Below are 13,512 nucleotides of genomic sequence, written 5' to 3' on the forward strand. Positions count from 1 at the left end.
AGTGGCTTTAACCTCAGTCAATGGAAGGCTGAATGCAGAAGTCCTTTTTCGTAACTTTATGTCAAAATCTGTGGAATTCCCTCCCCACAGATATGAGTCTGGCACCTTTTTTGAATAGCTTTCATCGTTTTTAGGATCCTCCCCATTATTCTGATTGTAAATTGTTTACTGGTTTTAATTTAAAACTGGTAATTTAAAATTGATGTGGTAATATGCCCTGAGACTTTTAGTCAGACCCACTGAAAATAATGAACATGGCTGTTAGGTCCATTAATTTCAACGAGTTCTACTCTGAGTAAGCCATTACTCAGGATACGACTCCTTTTTTATATAAACAATTTTTATTATTTTCCAATTAATTCAAATTACATCAAATAAAACATTTACAAACATACACACCTAAATCTTTGCTCTGCCGAGCTGCGACTCCCCTCCCTCTCGTCAGCATGTTTTCTAGTCCAATCCTATCGCACATTTTTTATAGTTTAAGTCTATTGAGCTTTGTCAAAGGTTTATTCCAACCCTACTAGTGTTTTCGAACTTCCTCAGTTCAATCTTAAATAATCCACAAATTTACTCCAATCTCTTTGAAACCTTGAATCGTCCTGGTTTCTGACCCTGCCGGTCAGTTTTGCAAGTTCCACATATTCCGCCATCTTTGTCTGCCACTCATCGATCGTTGGTAACTCCTGTGATTTCCACTTTTGGGCCATACTCAGGATACAACTCCTTATGGTGAAATGAAGCTAAAAAATCTAGATGATGCTGATAATCCCTTTTGAACTTGACGGCCACAGTGTATGACGAACCATCAAGCCAGAACTGCTACTGCTTATTGAACCTTAAATTGAAGGTTTGAGAGCTACTTGGTTCAGCTCCTCTAAGCAGGAGAGGGGGCAAACATCCTTCTAATTGACCAGGATCATAAGCAGCGAATGTCAAGCAATGTGTGCTTGATTTTAAACTTGAAGCATATTTCCCGTAGCTTCCATGTTGTTGCTTGATGAAATGTTTTGCTGCACTGGGAACACAGATCACTGGACCCGGAGCTAGGGTCCTGGCAGAAAGAAGCCATTCGTTTGACTAAAAAACAATGCTAAAACAGCCCCCACCATCTGTTATAGCTGCCTGTTGAAACCCTTACATCGCATAGCTGTTCATCACAGTGGCCTTTTCTGACACAAGAAGAGACCGATGAAGATGCTATTAAGCCTCTGGTGTTTTATTATTATGATCAGTGGAGTGGCCATGCCTCTGGCACATATTGACACTGGCAGATGCAGTAAGTCTGTGCCTCTAAAACTGCTTTTGGGATGTATCTCACTTTCCTGAAGCCCCGCCCCCACCCATCCCCTGTCAACCATCTTTACGGCAGGTGAATATGTGAAGGTTCTTGTGTGTCATGGTATGGATGTTACGGCACAGAAGAATACGGGGATGGAAGCTAATAGATTTTAGAGACCATGCATAATTGCACCATCATCCATGCACTGTGGATTCTTAGTCAGCTTAACTCCATCCCTTCCCTACTCCAGGAATGCCCTGTTTCACTGGCAAATCCCACCGACTGACTCTTTTGGCAAATGCATGGCAGGTTAGGTCCTGCACTGGTGGAAGCCAGCCGAACCAGGCAGAGGGCTGCTCTGCCACCTTTTCCAGCAAAGCAGATCAGGGTTTTGAGTTGTTCTGTGGCTTGGTTATTACTCAGTTCCTTGTGATTTTGAGACAAAGCAAGTTTCTTTGTATTATTCACATTTTGTTTGACGCTGCATGATTGGCCACCCACCTCTGGATATTTCCACTACGAACATTGTTGTTTAGGAGGTGAAGTGAAACACACACTCAGTCATTTTCTATTTAAAGGAGTGTAAATGCTGTTTACTTATGCCAAGAGTGGTGCAGCTTTGTATGTGTGAATTTCATCGGTTCCCCTCAGATTTGAATGCATGTGTTGTCTAGGCCTGGGCGATATATCAATATATCGCCCAGGACTGGTATGAGGAGCAGATCGTGACGTGGGCTTCAATCGGCGGTATATCACTGGTGAAACCGTCACTGTTCCTCTGCTGGCAGCATCTGTGTGGTGTAGTGGTTAAGAGCGGTAGACTCGTAATCTGGGGAACTGGGTTCGCGTCTCCACTTCCCCACATGCAGCTGCTGGGTGACCTTGGGCCAGTCACACTTCTCTGAAGTCTCTCAGCCCCACTCACCTCACAGAGTGTTTGTTGTAGGGGAGGAAGGGAAAGGAGAATGTTAGCCGCTTTGAGACTCCTTCGGGTAGTGAAAAGCGGGATATCAAATCCAAACTCCTCCTCCTCTTCTTCTTCTTCTTCTTCTTCTTCTTCTTCTTCTTCCTCCTCCAGCGGCGCTGCTAGCAGAGGAACTCAGGAGTGGTGACAGTTTCACCAGCGATATATCACTGAGTGAAACCGCCAACACAATCTGCCCTCATACGATGCAGAGGGAGAAAAAGCTGTACCAGTGAGGCACCGATACAGCTTGTTCCTCCCTCTGCTTCTTTAAGAGTGGTAGACTCATAATCTGGTGAACCAGGTTTGCGTCCCCGCTCCTCCACATGCAGCTGCTGGGTGACCTTAGGCTAGTCACACTTCTCTGAAGTCTCTCAGCCCCACTCACCTCACAGAGTGTTTGTTGTAGGGGAGGAAGGGAAAGGAGAATGTTAGCCTCTTTGAGACTTCTTCGGGTAGTGAAAAGTGGGATATCAAATCCAAACTCTTCTTTAAACTGCTCGACTGAGGAGTGTGCAGCTGCCCTTACCTCAGCCAAGCAGTTAAAGGAGCCCCCAGCTCGGCGCCGACTCCCATGAGCTGGCGGCAGCGTGGGGGCTCCATGCAACTGTTCAGCTGAGGGGAGCACGTTTGGCACACGCCACAATGAGCAGTTAAAGGAGCCGCAACCAAGCTGCGTTGTCCCAGCCTGTGGGTGCCTGGGTGAAACCACCTCAGTTCCCGAGGTGAGAGCTGGGGCAGTTTCACCAGAGGCCCAACGCAGCTTCTTTTTTTCCACACAGCAGTATATCGCCACACCGCAATGTTTGGCTGTTGAAAAGCTGCTATCACCCAGCCCTAGCGCTGTCTATTCCGACCCCCCCCCCGACAAATGTTCACATTTCAGATAAAATGCAAACAATGCCATTATGTTTGTGATGGAAGACGTTCTCTTACAGCTATTTATGAGCAATCGTGTGAAGCCTATAAGCACAGAGGGAACACTTCAGGCTTTTACTATATCGACTCAGATGGGAGTGGCCCCCTGGGACCATTTCTTGTATATTGCAATATGACAGGTAAGGTGATAAACTCCCTTAACTCATGGCCGCCTCTGCGTGCATGTTCATTATATTGAAACACAGTGTATCAAGTATGAAGTGTACCTATTTTGGAAATTGTGAGTTTAAAGAATGAAACAGAATGAAGGTGACTTCTCAGCTCAGAATATTGGGAAATGAATAAGGCAGGAAATTTGCAGCAACGACGCAGGCTCAGATTGTGAGGCTACTGTTTTCCCCCTCTGTAGCACCATTCGTAAGTGGGTTTATCTCACACTCAATTTCCATTTTCTGAAGAGTTTTACTTTTGAGAAGTTAGCACCGCAAGTATGCAAGGAATTGAGAAAAAAGCTTTTACTGAAAAGATTGTCGAGTTTATTAAATACTTGATTTCTTTCTGTACATTCAGACATGATGTATAGTGCTGCAAACGCATCCTCCCCTCTGCCTTGTCTTTATTATGTCATTTTCAGGTGATTTAATTTAATTTTATTGATTTGCCTTTTACAGCTGGGTGTTCCAAAAATGATGGGCGCATCTTCTTTTGCAGCTGTAATCAGCCAAAGTTAAGCACTTTTAAGGCCTATTAATTCCAATGGGGAATTAAGTGTGTGCTTACCTTTATCCTATTGAAATCAATGGAACTTGAATTAACCCAATCCAGCCATTGATTCATATTCTAGGCATTTATCCATAACTTCTTTCATTATATTGGAATGCCTGATTGTGAACAGGTTTCTTTTCCATGGCAGCTGTTGTTGGTACTAGCATCCTAAGACTATTCTATGAGGAACGGCTTAGGGAGCTGGGTATGTTTAGCCTGGAGAAGAGAAGGTTAAGGGGTGATATGATAGCCATGTTCAAATATATAAAAGGATGTCATATAGAGGAGGGTGAAAGGTTGTTTTCTGCTGCTCCAGAGAAGCGGACACAGAGCAATGGATTCAAACTACAAGAAAGAAGATTCCACCTAAACATTAGGAAGAACTTCCTGACAGTGAGAGCTGTTCAGCAGTGGAATTTGCTACCAAGGAGTGTGGTGGAGTCTCCTTCTTTGGAGGTCTTTAAGCGGAGGCTTGACAGCCATATGTCAGGAATGCTTTGATGGTGTTTCCTACTTGGCAGGGGGTTGGACTGGATGGCCCTTGTGGTCTCTTCCAACTCTAGGATTCTATGATTCTCCTTGATTAATTTTAGATTTTTATATGCATTGAGTATACTGGTATTTGGTTTCTTTCAATACTGGAGAGGAGGCAGAAATTGTCCCTGCAGTTGCACTGGACTGCTGAGACCCTGCAAGCATCTGGGAAGCCCCAGGCAACTGTAGAAATTATTCTCTCCTCCTCTCCAGCTCAGAACGTGAACTTGGAAGGAGAGCGGAAGATTGCCCTTGAGCTTACAGCACAAAGGAAGGGACAGTGTCTTAATGAACACAGAAATGCCTGCCAAGAATTGCAAACTCCTCTCTATTTCCTTTAGTGCCCTGTGCATGTACATTGAAATTGGCACAAATTTTGTCGTGCCTCTTAACAGAAAGGGAGATACAACTATTCATTAATTTTTGACCTGGTCAAAGAGGGGGAGAGGGGTTCAATTTAAGCACTCTGGTGATTTTAAACTCCGTCAAAAGGCCAGCCCTCTGAGGTAAAGTGCAGTTTGATTTATTCCTGTATACCAGGGAACAGCTGCCAGTTTTTTCATCAGTCACTCCTTATTCAACACATTAAGCAAATCTCATTGATCAGTTCCTCACCAAGAGATGCAATCTGACAGGATGAATCTTCAGTATTTGTTTTCTTTCCCTGTTTCCTCACAACTGGTATTCCCTTTTCCCACTAGCAGCCATGGAGGCAGATGCCCAAATTTCTTACACTACTGCCTTGTCATTTGATATTCATGCGGTTTTCTTCTCGGGCAGATGGAAAGGGAGGTGCTGCTATCCTCTTTTATTTCTGGGGGGTCATTTTCAATACCACAAGCCTGAGGTCCACAGCTTCAAATCAGATGGCAAGACTGTGTACAGAAACATAGATGTCCTTCTCTGGTTTCAGGCTGCAGCTCTTGAAACTGCCCATTTTCGACCTGCCTTCTATGGGGAAGGGCCATGAGTGATTGATAGGGTATCTCCTCTGCATGTTCAATCCCTTGCATCTCTTGGTAGGGCAGGAAAAGGATGGAGAGCTGCTGCCAGTCATTGTATGCGGGGATTCGGTGCTGGAGCTTCCCATGCATAAGCCTAGGCCGCCTACGCATGGGATTCCAGTTGCTGGGGATCTGCGGCCAGCACCTCAGATGCGTAAATGCACGGGCGCCGGCCAAGCCTGCGAACGGGACGCACCGTTGTCCGCCAGGCTGAAATCTGAAGGTGCGTGAGTGAGTAGGAATAAAAGACTTGCCTTGTGACTAAACTTGGGATGACTTGCGACCTCCTACACTGTTGAAAAGCACTAAGTGAAACCCCTGACGTTTTTTAAAACCAAAATTCCTCCCCAAATAAAGACAGACACAGTAATTTCTTTTATGGCTTTGGCTGACCCGCATAGGCTTCTAGACTTTCTTTGAACCTATCACTATTCTAAGAGTCCCCTAAACTAAAAGTCCCTACACCGCCAAATCTTCCGCGATGCTAAGGCTAACTAAATCTGTACCGCCAAATCTTCCGCGATCTAAGCCTATGCTAAACTAAAACCTAACTAAACCTTTACGCGCTTCCAACCCATCCAACCCATCCAACCCTCAGCCCCCAAAAACCCCAACTAACTGAACTGAACTAAACTGAAGATAAGCAACAAAAGACCCTAAACCAAAAGGACTGAACTGAACGGCTGTTCAATGCTGTCTATCTGCCTAAAGCGGGGAGCCTCAGCCTTTTATTGATAACCAAGTGTGACATCATGATCGATATATTTACCAATAGGAATGCTGTTGCTGCCCCCCAAAAAGGCGGGAAGCAGAATAAACGACCATTGACAACTTCAAAAACCTCTGGAACTAAACTTTTAGGCGGAGTGATCTCAGTGGCAAAATGCCTACTGAGCCTTACTTTTACTTTCACTTTTGTGAGGAAGTATACATAAAGTAGTACACAAATAATCATTAAATTAAACAAATAACCACGGGTTCAAAGGAACCCACAAAGTGTATTCCCACAATTGTAGATACTGAGCTAGACAAACCATTGGTCTGACTGTGTATGGCAGCTTCCTGTGCCCTTACCTCATTCTTTAAATGTGTGCATGGAACGTTTTTGTAAGATGACACTTTACATCTATCTATACACGGAGCAACGTTTTGCTCACCTGATGTCTACTGGACACTTTTTATAGGACATAGCTATCTCTGTTTACTCGGAAGCAATTCCCACTGAGTTCAGTAGGCTTGCTCCAAGGTAAATGGGTATAATTCTACATCCTTGAAAGTATCGACCCAACCACACAAATCTCCCCGTTCCTGCTATAGCTGATTTACATGCCTTTTAAAAAATATTCCTTTTGCTGCCAGTCATTCCTAAGCTTCCATAAATAAAGGAAGCTTAAGGCAAGGTGTTCCTGCGGAATAGTTAAAACACTTAACTGTAAAATATTGATTCAGTTTCTTAGGAGACACGACGGCTATAAATAAATTCAGTGGACTGGCTAAGATTATAGCAGTGAGCTCTTACATAAGGTTGAAATCCAGCAAGGACAAAGGATGATAAACTAATAAAAAATGAAATTAGACAAAATGTACCCTAAGACATGCTGAGTAGCGAGTTCTAAATTTGACTTTCCTGTCCAGCAAGCAGCCTTCCCTGTCAATGCTTTCACAAAAACAGCACTGTAATTTGTTTTACACTGTTCTGCAATGGAGCGCCGGTCTTTGCCAATACACAGGACATGCTTTTGTCTGATGAAACTGTATTGACAATGCATGCCATAGCAATATCTAGAGGAAATTGTCAACCCCCAATTGTCAACCCCCAAACTAACAATTGCAATCACCTCAGAAGGCGGCCCCATTGAGTTCAATGGGACTTACTGCCAGCTAAACGTGTATAGGCTCGCAGCCTTAAATATCAATGCCTGTGAAGCGGCATTATTTTCTTAACGTGCAAAACCGAGTTATGGAAATGATATTTAACAGAATGGATTGGTTGCTTTCTTCAAATCGTATTCAACGGATAACCATTATGCCCAGCCAGCTTCTTTTACAATCCAGAAAATTATAGAACAAGTTCCTGCAGGAACTCAGCAGTGCTCAGCAGGTTTCAGGACTTTGTATTTCTCAAGCAGGAGCCACACACAAAAAAAACTACACCGCTGCTTCTTAAATTCTCCCCATCTAAAGTTTTCTAATTTTTGAGTTCCAAATGATACGGTGATGTTTACAAAAGGTGGATTCTCAGTTCTTGTGTTTGCTGCAGCTTTCAGTTCTTGCAAGTTCAGTAGTCTTCTCTCTGGCTCACACAAGCAGACATTGATAAAATTCTACAAATAGCATTCTTCATATAATCATATGCATCAAAGATTATATGTGTATTTCTGTGCACTGATAAAACACCACCCCTAATCCCCACACTTAACGTGATATTATCAGTTGCATCAATATTCTTTTAGGGTTTTTTTAAAAGCTGTTGTTTAGGAATCCATGTGTGGGTCAATAAATTACTGGAATCAGGCTCACAATCTCAGTGCAGTCGTAAATATGTTTGCAACTAAAATGCTTTTCTGCAGTGTTCTATCATTGGCACTCCAACTCTCCAGCAAAGGTGAGTTGTCACAGTCCCCCTTTCTGGGGAAGTTGTGAGATGGTCTGTCTCTAGGGGTAGATACCTTGGAGATCTCAGAGGCTTTGGGGCCCAAGAAGATGGAGCATCTGGCTGGGTATTTAAGCCGGTTCAACTCCCAGCAGGTCCATCTTCTCATTTGTAGCATCCTCCCTCCGTTTGCAACTAGCTGCCTAGTTGGGGAATGAGTAGGATAGTTTTGGCACAAGGACGCCTGATTGGCACTTGGGAGTCCTCATTTTCTGCCTGCTGAGCACTGTTGGGTTGTCCTGATTGACTTTTCGATGTGAGTTAATTATTCAGTTTGCTGGGTGTTTAATGCAGGCAGTTCAGGGAATTCAAGGACTTTGTGTACAGGCAGCCTGAGGCATTTTTGGGTTCAGGGCACTCTTGGGTCACCTTCCACAGCCTTTGGCTTGAGGAAGGCCCTTGGGGATTCCCTTTAGGCTTGGTGCTCACACCTTGGCAAACACAGCCTAGTGGGGCCTGGGTGCGCATGTTGGGCTCACAAACCCAAGGCTCACCTAGCAAGGAGGGAGAACTTTCTCCTTCTTTGGCTGCAGAGCCACAGAATGCATCTGCTAACATGCCCTGGGGATTGTAAGGATTATTTGAAATCCACCTGGTTGTTCTTTTATAATTCAGTTAATTGGTTTTGTAGATCTTCTGTTGTTATAGTCAATAAGTATTTCACCATTCCTTTGTCTCTTGAGTCTTCTTCAATATGTATAGAAGCATCGCCAGTAATATAGAAGGAGGAAACAAAGGAATTGAAGCTTTTTTCAAATGCTGCAGGATGAAATTCTGTTGCTAACATTAGAAATTATCCTAGTTAAACCCTAATTCAGGAGGAACTTGTGCAGGCCAAAGAAGGAAGGAAGGAAGGAAGGAAGGGCCATGAGGAAATTATTATTTTTTCTTTATTTAAGGCAGTTGCTTTGGATGTGTTTATTATGCACTGCTAAGTGTATATTGGGTGTTCAATGTTTATGTGACTGCCTATTTTCTGTCTGTTTTGCAAGACACCACTTGGACAGTTATACAGCACAACAACACCGAGTTAACTAGAGTCAAAAGTGCTAATCGAGAGAACCCACACACTGTGTTTTTCAAATATGCTGCCAACCTAGAACAGCTCCAGGCTACAATTAACCATGCAGAACACTGTGAACAAGAGCTTGCCTACCATTGCAAAAAGTCACGGCTTTCAAATAAGCGAGGTAAGTAAGGCAGACAAATCTTATTATGCTACATAATGTGTTATACTCAACGAACCACTGCAGATATTTAATCTTGCCAAGGTTATGGCATCTTGCCACTATAGTTTGCTTTTTTAAAAAGAACAACTTTTTAAAAGATTTAGCAAACAAATCCCCAACCTGTAAGTTGCTGAATAGCTTATGAACCAGAAAAAGCACCAAGGTCAATTTATAATGAGCTTCATTCAAAGCATTAACTACTTTCAAACTCAATTTCTCGCTTAATCCCACTGTTTAGCAGAAATTATAACAAAGCTCCTTCCTGGCCTGCATGTAAAGGACTTTAAAATTTTGCCAACAGCAGAGTAAATATAGATTGTATCTTGGTAACAGAGGCACAACAGTGATGTTGAAAAACTCACAACCCACAACCCCCTTGCTTTTTGTGATTAAAAACGTGTCAGTGTAGATTTTCACATTATCTTGTTTATGAAATGCTGAAAAGAGAAGTATTACAAAACAAAGTTGAGGGATTAGTTGCACTGATTATAAACACACACACACACACACACTCTGCAGGAATAGAATAGAGCATTATAAAAATGCCATAGAGATCAATAGTCTGCCTGCAGTTTGGAAATGATTTCATCTGTTTGTGGAGCATTTGGTTCCTTCAGTGGTTTTTAAAACCTTGGCTGTAGAGAAGTTGGTTTTCTTTTTTTCCTTCTTTCTCTTTTACGTCAATGGATTTTGACTGGATTACGATAGCAGGCTGTAGGACCAAAGTTACCCTGCACGATTTGCGTGGCCAGGTGGAGTCCCCCAAACCCCATGCAGCCCCTTAGCGGAATAATGATACAAGACAACGTGCTATGGGATTAAAATTGGCCACAACTTTATTAAGATTCAGATGTAGGAAGACCTTGGCTCAGGCATTGGGCGTTTATCTTTCCCAGCCCCCCAGCCGGGGGTCTGGGTAACTTCAGGGTTATCCAACATGTGTGGGGATTGGGCTAAGTCTGGAGAAAATGTGTTCAAGCAGATAGCCTGTCCCCCGTTTGCCGCCATTGGAGGGGGAGGGCAATGACAACCTCTGGGCGTATGGCCAATGCCTCCCCCCCCCCAAGCCCCTTTAACGGGAACCCTGTTATCGCCGCCGCACTGGGGGCGTGGAGTCACCACCCCATGCCCCCCATTTAGAAAGATGACTAAAGGATTCCGCCCAAGGCCTGCAACCGCCAAAGTTGTGACAAATTGCTACAGGAAAGGCGGAACCTGCCAATGCAGGGAAATTCCTTTCCGGCCCTTCAACAGCGGCCTTGGCATAGCAGCGCCTGAGTGCCTGTGGAAGAGGTTAACCTGTAAAGTAAGCATTAATTGAGGGAGTGGATGGTGGGAGAAGCTCTGGATCCGACTGCTGCTTCTCAGGTAAGCTACACCCTCTATTGTGTACTGTGTGGACCCTCCTCCCACCTGGCAATCCCCCTGGCAACACCTCCCCAGGCGGGATTGGCTGCTGCTGGGGTAGGCGGAGACCACAGGTATCTTGCCCGGGAAGGTGGTGCCAGTCCGAACTGCCAGGTGCTGATGTGGGATCTAAGGGGGCTGTGCGCGACCACGCAAAATGTGCACCCCATTTGATGTGGAGAACGGTCATTTTGCTTGCTTTTTGCACACATGCCAGTATTGTAAAGAAGCAGGCAGGTTGTTAGGTTGTTGTTGTTGTTGTTGTTGTTGTTGTTCTTCTTCTTCTTCTTCTTCTTCTTCTTCTTCTTCTTCTTCTTCTTCTTCTTCTTCTTCTTCTGTTTTATAAACAAGAATAATGTTATACAAACAAGTATACCAAGTTTTAATAATAAATAAATAAATAAATTTTATTTGTAAAAGCCGGGCTCAGAGCTGCTAACATCATATACATAAGACAATATGCAGAATACATTATACAATATGCAAATAAAATAACATTCAGCATTCATTTAAATAATATAGAAAAATAGTAAATATCAGCATTTCAAAATTAATCAGAAATCCACTCTTAACAGCTACAATAAGTAATTTCTAAACTCCAACCAATAAAACACAGCGAACCACAGAGCACACAACATAATACAATACAGAATGAGAAGCAGAGACTGGAGGGTGGGGCAAGGCAGGGGGAAAGAGGCCTCGCCTGAGGTTTCCTCAGGTCATTTGTATATCACAAAAATAACATAATAAAGGTGGAAATAATAATAATAATGATAATGATAATGATGATGATGATAATAATAATTTATTATTTATACCCCGCCCATCTGGCTGGGTTTCCCCAGCCAATCTGGGCGGCTTCCAACAGAATATTAAATGCAATCATATATTAAACATTGAAAGCTTCCCTGAACATATGTTTCATTATTAGTGGCCAATGTATAAGTTCTTGTTTTATGAATTGGTTTAAACAAATATGAAGAAGAAGGGGGGGAGAAAAATAAAGGGGGGGGAGTGGGGAGTGAGGAGTGGGGTGGGATGGGGTGGGATGAAGAGGAGGTAAGGAGAAGGAGCCCCCGGCTGTGTGGTGGTTTAAATAGGGTAAGCCATGCTCCCCGGTCAACTGGATTGGTCGGCCGTGGGGCGTGACGTGGCCATGCCCCATGTACATGGGGAGTGCACGTGGCCTGCCTGCAACCCCATCCCCCTGGGAAGGGGAGCAGCCTTCTAATGGAAATTCACTCAGCAGACCTGCCCTTCCCAGCACTTGAGTAAAAGGAGAGTATGAAACTACATTAAATTTCCCTTGCATAATTTTACCCCCTTTGCCCCTAGGATTGTATAATTTGTATTGAGTGCATCTGACAAATACAGGAGTTGAGTATGGCAATGAGTAATAATGGAAGGAAGGAAGGAAGGAAGGAAGGAAGGAAGGAAGGAAGGAAGGAGAGAAGGAAGGAGAGAAGGAAGGAAGATATAGCACAAACCATTATTTTTTAACTTGGATAGAAGCAACGACTCAGGGCTCATCCACACTTCCACTTTCCCCATGCCTAGAAAACATAGTATGGGCCCAAGAGATTTTCCCCGTTGCCTTGCTCCTTTCCCAGGGAAAACCCCCTCTTTATCTTTGAATTGGAACAAACAGCAATCCACTGAGAACCCAATTGCTGCTTGCTCCAATTGAATGCTAAAGAGTGGTTTTCCCTTGGGGGAATGCAGTGGGACGAGAGGAAATGCGGACAAGCCCTCATTTGCTTTCAGTTCCTGTAGAAGCATGCAAATGAACCTTCAGAAGATGTCACATGCTAATATTTCTATATACTCTGTTTACTTTTTTTCACTAGCTGCATCAAATCCACCGTTTTCCTTTCATCTGATTATTAACATTCACAACCAAGGCAGAAGCCTGACTAATCATTGCTTTGTTATAATCCCTTTAATAGCCTTACCCATCTCACGTTATGCACAGGCTTCAGGTTTGCTTTTCCAGATAACTCAGTGGATTTCAACTAAAAAACAACACAAAGCTGGAGCCTTGATGCACAACTGCTGTGGAAGAATTCAGGTTCCACGCCCTATCAAGTTCTTGAAGCAGGGGAAATATGGGATGAAAGCCAGTGATGCAACAAAACTTCTCCTTTTTCTTTTTCTTTTTCTCCTCCCCTTTGGTCCACATCTGCTTCACAATGGTATCCAATTTTTGTTAGAGATTTCAGAGTTGCCTACGTGCATAAATGCAGCTGTCTATCTCCAAGCAATCAAGCAATTAACTAGTTGGCAGAAAGCCCAGATCTGCTCTCTCTCAGACCCTTAGCAACGACCTGTGATTGGTCAGTGAGTTCCTAAAGACTCAGCTCTCTGTGAGAGCTGTGTGGTTAGAGTGGTTAGTGTGTGGTCAGGTGTTGGTGTAGAGAACGTGGTCAGTGTAGAGAGAGAGAGACAGAGAGGAAAAGATTTTATGTTTTGTTTCTTTTTATTTTGTAAAGTCTGTAAATAGTAACTTATGGATGCTAGTTGCTTCAATCAATAAATACTGTATATAGTTATCCAGTGAGTTGCTGAGTTGCTGCGTTGTGCTGTCCAGTCAATTACACAACAGCCAGAAGCTTCCAGAAAAGTCTGCGTCTAACTCTGCGGTGTCCAGGAATACGTTATACTCCTGACACTAAATCTTAAGAATTTTCCAGAGCAGGTTGGTGGAGGGCTGCAGCCTACAGTGTAAAACAGAGGAAGCAGTTGCGCAGGCGGCTATAATAATAGTAGTATACTCTTTGGGCATGAGTCATAGT

At 43.6% G+C, this 13,512-nt stretch overlaps 1 protein-coding gene across 1 annotated transcript in view; it reads left to right on the forward strand.

Annotated features, from left to right (window-relative positions):
* The window catches only part of LOC117055078 (contactin-associated protein-like 4), a 259,168-nt gene that overhangs the window by 184,990 nt on the left and 60,666 nt on the right, over positions 1-13,512 (forward strand). Inside the window, exons 12-13 of the mRNA XM_033164421.1 lie at positions 3,188-3,307; positions 9,077-9,274. Of these exons, the coding sequence (XP_033020312.1) occupies positions 3,188-3,307; positions 9,077-9,274 (318 nt within the window). The remainder of the gene's footprint in view (positions 1-3,187; positions 3,308-9,076; positions 9,275-13,512) is intronic.

Source organism: Lacerta agilis, chromosome 11 (assembly GCF_009819535.1).
Source record: "Lacerta agilis isolate rLacAgi1 chromosome 11, rLacAgi1.pri, whole genome shotgun sequence".
NCBI lineage: Eukaryota > Metazoa > Chordata > Lepidosauria > Squamata > Lacertidae > Lacerta > Lacerta agilis.